This window comes from Apis dorsata, unplaced genomic scaffold, assembly GCF_000469605.1.
Source record: "Apis dorsata unplaced genomic scaffold, Apis dorsata 1.3 scaffold_227, whole genome shotgun sequence".
NCBI classification, from domain to species: Eukaryota; Metazoa; Arthropoda; class Insecta; order Hymenoptera; family Apidae; genus Apis; species Apis dorsata.
Window position 1 is genome coordinate 169,019 of NW_006263509.1, and position 7,708 is coordinate 176,726.

At 21.6% G+C, this 7,708-nt stretch overlaps 3 protein-coding genes across 4 annotated transcripts in view; 1 reads left to right on the plus strand and 2 right to left on the minus strand.

Annotated features, from left to right (window-relative positions):
* LOC102679288 (E3 ubiquitin-protein ligase FANCL) overlaps positions 1–138 on the minus strand; it is a 2,128-nt gene extending 1,990 nt beyond the window's left edge. The window contains exon 1 of the mRNA XM_006615562.2: positions 1–138. Coding sequence (XP_006615625.2) covers positions 1–68 — 68 coding nt within the window. The 5' untranslated portion in view covers positions 69–138.
* Positions 139–975: 837 nt separating this feature from the next.
* On the minus strand, positions 976–2,894 carry LOC102679540 (26S proteasome non-ATPase regulatory subunit 13). Its single transcript, XM_006615564.2, has 5 exons — positions 2,737–2,894; positions 2,533–2,646; positions 2,074–2,400; positions 1,681–2,013; positions 976–1,594 (listed from the first exon to the last, which is right to left on the minus strand). The coding sequence occupies exons 1-5, from the start codon at positions 2,850–2,852 to the stop codon at positions 1,327–1,329; spliced, it is 1,158 nt and encodes a 385-aa protein (XP_006615627.1). The 5' UTR covers positions 2,853–2,894; the 3' UTR covers positions 976–1,326.
* A 996-nt stretch (positions 2,895–3,890) lies between these two features.
* Positions 3,891–7,419, plus strand: LOC102679658 (SID1 transmembrane family member 1-like). Of its 2 annotated transcripts, none has more exons than XM_006615565.2 (9): positions 3,891–4,319; positions 4,402–4,703; positions 4,819–4,969; positions 5,108–5,191; positions 5,297–5,611; positions 5,680–6,220; positions 6,296–6,561; positions 6,653–6,862; positions 6,955–7,419. In XM_006615565.2, the coding sequence occupies exons 1-9, from the start codon at positions 4,143–4,145 to the stop codon at positions 7,240–7,242; spliced, it is 2,334 nt and encodes a 777-aa protein (XP_006615628.1). In that variant the 5' UTR covers positions 3,891–4,142; the 3' UTR covers positions 7,243–7,419. The 2 variants fall into 2 exon arrangements, with proteins under 2 accessions (XP_006615628.1, XP_006615629.1); XM_006615566.2 differs by having other exon boundaries at positions 4,402–4,525; positions 6,955–7,242.
* The last annotated feature ends 289 nt before the right edge of the window (positions 7,420–7,708 follow it).

A 7,708-nucleotide genomic window follows, 5' to 3' on the forward strand; every position in this document is an offset into this window, starting at 1 on the left:
ACTGGTTTTTCAGAAATTAATATCATTTCTGGATGCCATTGAATGATAGATTTGTAATCGTTAATCATAATAAATTAATTATTTTTTATTATAATCCTATGTATATATATATATATATATATATATATTATTTATGAAATATAACATTAAGAAATTATAATATTGAAGATAAATACTTAATAAACATAAAATTTAAAATCATTTACAAATCTACAAATCTCTTTATTCTTTACTTTTATGCAAGTTTATCATAAACTATAAATAGATTTAATATTCAATGCATTTTTATATGATAATAATTACAATTTTCTCATCATATTCATATCATTTCCAATATTATCGACTTAGCATTATTAGTTTTTTTAGTTTATTTAGTTTCTTTAATAAAGATAAAGGACAGAATAGATACATTTAATATTTAATATTCAATATTTTTGAATTGAATCAGCTTAAAATAAGATTCCAATATTACAATTTAATGTTAGTTTAGTTGAAATTAAAATTAAATTCAATAAAATTACAAATATAATAATAATAATGAATTATTAAATATAGAATATTTTATAAATATATGAAATAATTTTATATTTATTATATGCTTTAGATAAAAAAATAGATTATAAAGAGACCAAATATTGAAAAAAAAACAGAAATATATAAAAATTAGAATGCCACAAATAAAACTTAAATGAATTAAGAAAGCAAATACAAGGAAAGAACAGAAATAGAATTAACTGTTAACGCCATCTTTTGAAATCTTTTTAAAAGTAGATAAATATTTAAGTAGAAAATCATCTATCTATACATGTTTCATTTATAGTATTCTTAAGATGATTTCAAACTGATTTCAAAATTTATATAATCAAGAGTTCTGATATATTTATTTTCATTGCCTAATTTATTAAATAAAAACCAAAGTTGATAGATTAATAATAGTATATATTTAAAATATATAAATAAAAAAAACACAATAAATGATAATATATATTGTTATTATTAATATTTTAATAGTACAAAGTTTTTGAACAAAATTTTTTGTTAAATTGTTTTAGAATATTAAATTAAAAATAAATTTATATTTTTTTTTCATTTACTTGTACATAATATTATAATTTTATTTAATTTAAAAAAAAATGTATTTTATATCTTTTTTTATATTAACTCATTGATTTATCATGGTAAAATTAATTATTTTTTTTGTTTATTTATATTCAATGTAGTAAATTATACTTCTTCTCTTTAAAAATGGTAAGCCAATGAGTTAATAAAGCTATACGAATAAAACTTATAAATGGATCAATCAATGCAAAATTTCCAAACCTAATATTAAAGTGTAAGAATCTCAGACGCTCTAGATTCTAATAAACGTTCCATTGAACTAACATCCTTACACCATCCATCAAGTCGTTGAACCATTCCAGCTATTTGCGTACGATCTAATACGCGAGGTTGTACCCATGTCATATTTACTGTCCCTGCTACTTGATCAATAGCACCACGAACTAAACCTTGAGCTAAAGCTTTCATTACCAATAATTCTACTTCACCCAATGGTAAACGAGTTTCTTGAGAAATTTCCGCAAATGTCAATTGTCTATAATAAAAAAATAATCTATTTAATATAAATTAATTTATTTTGTATGATATTTTAATATTTTTATAATAAAACAATATAAGAACCTATTATTAGCTTGTCGTTTAAAAGTCATTTCCATGAGACATAGAAGAGATATTTTTTGCCTTAATTTTAATTCTTGTGCAGCTAAATCAGCAACTTTGCTCCATTGTGGCTTTAATTTTTCAAGAGCAACAATATCACCAGCATTGAAAGCTTGTAATAAATCAACTAACCAAGAGTTTGGAGTACCTTTCAAGGATTGTAAAACTGGATGAGCTAATAATTCCCCAAGATTATAGACTCCTTCACCTAAAAGTGCAGCTAATCCAAGGAAAAATGCATGTTGTTCTTGTTCTTGTCTATTTAAACTATTTAAATCAATACAACCCAAATATCTAAAATGCAAAATCTAATTGAAATTTTTCATTGTTTAAAACTTGTAAGTATAATATTACCTTAAAGCAGTACGATAATATTCAGCATGTTTTCCTTGAAGACGATAAAGACGACTGGCTAATAAATAAAATCTACCATGGACTGTTGTAACACCATCAGCATTATCTAACATAACTTCTACTTCTTCTATAATTTGTTTTGCTTGTTCTTGATTATTTAACTTTTCAAGCAAAATCTGTCCAGTAAGAACTTTACATAAAGCAACAGCTTCATTATTGCTTTTAACTTTAGATTCTGTTTTTTCCAAGAATTTAATTGCTTCTTGTTTATCTTGAAATTGTTGTATTACATATGCTAATATTTCTACCAATGATAAAGGATTTATCCTAAATATAAAAAATATGTATTTTGAATAACCATAATAATAAAATAATACTCTAATCATTATAATCATTATATGAATCAAATAAGTGAGGTTATAAATTAACATTTCAAAGAAATAAATATATTATGCTTACTTGTTTTCAAAAGTTGATAAAAAGTTTACATATAACTCTACTAATTTATCACCTTTCTGAAGTATTGGATTTTTTACGAATGTTTCTAATTTAAGTGTCAATTGATGCCAAAGCCTGCAAGTCACCGGACAATGAAACTTGAATACTTTAAAATTTTTTCCTATTGAAATATATATGTAATATAAAATATTTTATAAAAAATACCTTTTATTATATAATTCTTCAAGTTGCGCCCATTCTGCAGCCAATTCCTTGTCTGCAACATTTTGATTTTGACTTAAATATGTATTAACATCCTTTGGTGCCACGGATACCGCCATCTTTAATAACAATGACTAAAGTGAATCAGCTTGTAATGTAATTTTTCAAGATTTATTCTAGAAAAAAATAATTTAATATTTATTATTATAAATATTAAATATTAAATTTATTTTTATGATATTTAAAAATATATATTGAAAAAAAATATATCTTTAACTAATTATAATTAACATATTATTTAAAATAAATTCAAAAAATATAAATAATAATAAATTTCTATTAATAATACTTTTAAAAAATATAAAATGTTGAAGATAAAATATTTATTAAAAGTTTAAATTATGTAAGTAGTTTTACAGGAAAAACATATACAATTTCTATTTTAATTATATCTTTAAATTTTTATTAAAATAATTAAATGTAATTGTTATATATAATTATTTTTGATCGTATAATAATATCATTTATGAATAAATAATTCATTTGTTGATTTAATATTATTTTAAAGTAATAAAATTAAATTATGTTCCAAAAATAATATAGTAATATAGTACAACTTTTAAATTCATAATCTTTTGGAATAAAATATTGAGAATAAAAAAGAGATTGAAAAATTAATAAAACACAATATAAAAAATATAGATATTAATAATAATAAAAATAATTAGTATTAAAATATATTATTTATTTATTAAATTAATAATAATCTTATTTTATTTATTAAATCATGATACAATATATATTTGTTTTATAATATAATAGATTTTGATTTTTTATTGGCTAAGTAATATTCGATGTAGAATTTGAAGATTTTATTCATAGAAAAATATGAATTAATATGAAAAATAACATAATATTAACAATTAAATAATTATATCATAGTTGTAAATATGCAATATTTATATATTCATGCAATTATATTTGCATAACTAATTTTCTTTAAAAGATTATTTATGAAAGTATTTATAATTCATATTTAAATTATAATTCATATTTTAAATAATTTTTTTCGCAAATACATATTTTTATTTTTATAGATTATAGATCTATCAGAAATAACCAATCAAATTTGCATTCTTTTCGAATGTTTTGAGCTCTAACAGTTATATCGTTTAAGCAAGTTTAATCATTTTGTGACTGTCAATATCAATATTTCTATTATATCTAAAAAATATGTACTTGCATACTAGAATATCAAATTTTATATTTGATTTTCGTAAATGAAAAAATTAATTTTCTAAATTGATAATTTTTTAGTACAAATATTAGTTAGAATTGAATATATTTATGTATATATTTACGTATTTTATAAAAATTTTGGTTAATATAATTATATATCAATATTTACGATGTTAATTATGCAGAAGATTTTAATAGTGATTACTTTATTATTATTTAATTTTCACGAAGTTATTCCTTTGCAATCTCAATCATTTTCTTCTATTGTTATTATGGCAAATTATACAGCATATCAATTTGCCATAAATATTAATGTTGAATATGTATTTTTATATCCTATTAATAATGTAAGTATAAACATTTTTATACAAATTATATTTTGTATATAATATAACATATATATAACATAATTATAAGTTTTATTTTTAGGTAACTTCAATGGAAACTGTAAGAATAGAAGTTGAAAGCAATGCTACAAGTAATCTACCTCTTATAGTAGTTGTTCGTCAAAAAAAAGAATTCTTATCATGGCAAATCCCTCTTATAGTGAAGAGTATGTATTTTAATAATTCAGAATATAATAAAACAAGTAGAACTCTATGTTCAACCAATTATAATCTCAATGGATTAAAACAGGAAAAAGAATTTATGATTATTAGTATATCCACTACTAATCATCAAAATATTTCATTTATACTTAATGTGACAAAAGAACATAATTTTTATTTAAGGTATTTTACATTTTAATAAATATAGATAAGCAATAGAAATTTATTGTTATATCTTAGAATTGAATTATAAAATAAAATAAAGGAAATTAATAATAATTATTTTCATTTTCTTCAGTACTGGAGAAAACAAAACTGTAGAAATTTCACCATCTCAACCTATTTATTATGGTTATACTTTCTCAGGACAAGTAGAAAATTCTTCTGTAATTGTTCATGTCAAGTCTGATAGTGATATTTGTATGACTGTTTCAATACAAAATATATCAGTAAGTCTAAATTTTATATCTAATTGTCATATTCATGTTTTATATATATATATATATATATATATATATATTTATATATAATATAATATATATTTTATATATAATGTCATATTTTATGACATTAATATCTTTTTTTAGTGTCCTGTGTTTGATTTAGAGAGAAATATTGAATTTTCTGGATATTGGCAAACTATAATTCGACAGGGTGGTATAACTGTGCCAGTAAATATTTTTTATATTAAAATGTATCTTTTAATATATTTTATATATTACATAGAGCTAGTTATTTTAATTAAATTTAATTAAAGTTTAATTATTATCTTTTAGAAAGAAGAATTTCCATTAGGCTTCTTTGTGGTACTTGTAGTAAAAAGTGATGATACTGATTGTTATGGAACTCCTACTATGATTCCTTCACGGAATAAACAAGTGATATTAACAATAAATGCTAGTATTACCAAAAGAGATTATATTATTGCTTCAGGAATAGTTGTATGTGTTATTTTTAGTTTTTGTATTACCTATGTTGTGAGCACTGTGATATCAAAAATTAAAAGAGATAGACAAATGAAAGAAGAGATATTAAATCAAGAATCAGAACATATTAATGAACCTATACCAAGTCCTTCAACAATAGAAGAGGTAAAACAAAAACTTATTTTTTTTTTTAAAATACTATTTTTTAATCAATTGTATTAATTATATTACAGTCAGGACCAGTATCTATAGATGATGATTCTTCACTGGATGAGGATGATATTGATATGATGGAAGATGCTCTTTCTGATAAGGAAATAATACGAACAAAACTTGTACTTTCTGTTTGTGATTTGGCTCGTAAAGATCCAAAAATTCTTAGACATAAATCTAGATTATATTTATATTATTTGATAACGGTCGCTATTTTTTATACTTTACCTGCAGTACAGCTGTTAATTACATATCAGCATGTACTTCATGTTACTGGCAATCAAGATATGTGTTATTATAATTTTTTATGTGCTCATCCATTTCAAGCTTTATCAGATTTTAATCATGTATTTTCAAATATTGGATATATTATGTTAGGTTTTCTATTTATATTTTTAACATCTTTCCGAGAACATAATGAATTTGATAAAGAAAAAAATAAATGTTATGGCATACCACAACATTATGGATTATTTTATGCAATGGGTACTGCACTTATTATGGAAGGAATACTCTCAGGAAGTTATCATGTATGTCCAAATCGAAGTAATTTTCAATTTGGTAAGATAACAATTATTTTATATTAAAATATTATGACTTTTTTTATATTATTAATGACAAAGATTAATCATTTAGATTCAAGTTTTATGTACATCATAACAGTATTATGCATGATTAAAATTTATCAAACTCGTCACCCTGATATAAATGCTCGGGCATCAGTTACATTTGCAATGTTAGCATTCATTATTTTCATAAACTTGATGGGAGTTTTGAATGGCTCAATATATTTTTGGATTTTATTTACAATCACACATCTATTAACTTGTCTTTTTATGACCATTCAAATTTATTATATGGGACGATGGAAATTTAGAGCTTTGTTAACAAGAGTACTACAGGTAATTTTATATATTTAATGAATCTAATATTTTTAGTTTTGACCTGATTATTTGTTAGGCACAATTTATCACTAATTTTATAATTTTCTAGAACTGTAAACATGACGCCCGTTCTGGAATTAGATATTTATTTCGACCTTTGTATATAGGACGCTTTTTTATGCTTGTTATAGCAAATTTATGGAACATTGCTCTCGCAGTAATTGGAAATATATATCAAGAAAAAAATTTTGCCACGTTTCTATTAGCCATATTAATGTCTAATTTAATTTTATATACTACTTTTTATATTATTATGAAGGTATATATATACATATATATATATATATACGAATAATTATATCTATATTTATTATTCTTATATTACGAATTAATATATTTTTAACATTTCAGATTTGTCATAAAGAACGAATTCTACTTCAACCATGTATTTATATTGTTTTATCAATTATATTTTGGGCCGCTGCTTTATATTTTTTTATAAACAAAACCATTTCATGGGAACTTACTCCAGCTCAATCACGTCATTATAATAAACCCTGCGAATTCTTACACTTTTTTGATAGTCATGACATTTGGCATTTTCTATCTGCTTTAGCAATGTTTTTTTCATTTATGGTACTGCTTACTCTAGATGATGATTTAATAGATGTACATCGAAGTCAGATACCAGTCTTTTAAGGACAATGATGATAATAAACGAAGAGAATATTGAGAATTTTTTTTATGTCTCTAACGATATGACTGCATGTAATATACATTTGAACTTGATATCAATGAATTAAAAATAGTATAAAATATATGTGTATAAAGATCATTTAGCAACTATTTTATATTAAATGCCTTATTTTCGTTAAATATTCAAGTTCATAAAATTTTTTATTATCTATCCCTTTATTTATATTAAATTATTCCTAGAGAGTAAAGAATTTTTGATATTTTTTATCACGATTGAAAAAATAGTACTTAATACTTTAAAATTACTTATCGAGTTTTTTTTATCGACAAACATGAAAAATATCGATGTACACATTAGTCGTTCGATAAAAATAAACGTAATGAACAAACTTTTTCCTAAAAAGAAATATATATATAATAATTATATATATTTTTATATAACATATAAAAATATATATATATATATATA

Bases quoted from the DNA above. Each gene is read 5' to 3' on its own strand.
- LOC102679658 (XM_006615565.2), top strand. From the start codon at position 4,143: ATGTTAATTATGCAGAAGATTTTAATAGTGATTACTTTATTATTATTT. The intron at 5,612-5,679 runs GTAAAACAAAAA...ATTATATTACAG, and splicing joins GTCCTTCAACAATAGAAGAG to TCAGGACCAGTATCTATAGA. The intron at 6,562-6,652 runs GTAATTTTATAT...ATAATTTTCTAG, and splicing joins TGTTAACAAGAGTACTACAG to AACTGTAAACATGACGCCCG.
- LOC102679540 (XM_006615564.2), bottom strand. From the start codon at position 2,852: ATGGCGGTATCCGTGGCACCAAAGGATGTTAATACATATTTAAGTCAA. The intron at 2,647-2,736 runs GTATTTTTTATA...GGTGACTTGCAG, and splicing joins GAAGAATTATATAATAAAAG to GCTTTGGCATCAATTGACAC. The intron at 2,014-2,073 runs GTAATATTATAC...TTTGCATTTTAG, and splicing joins TATTATCGTACTGCTTTAAG to ATATTTGGGTTGTATTGATT.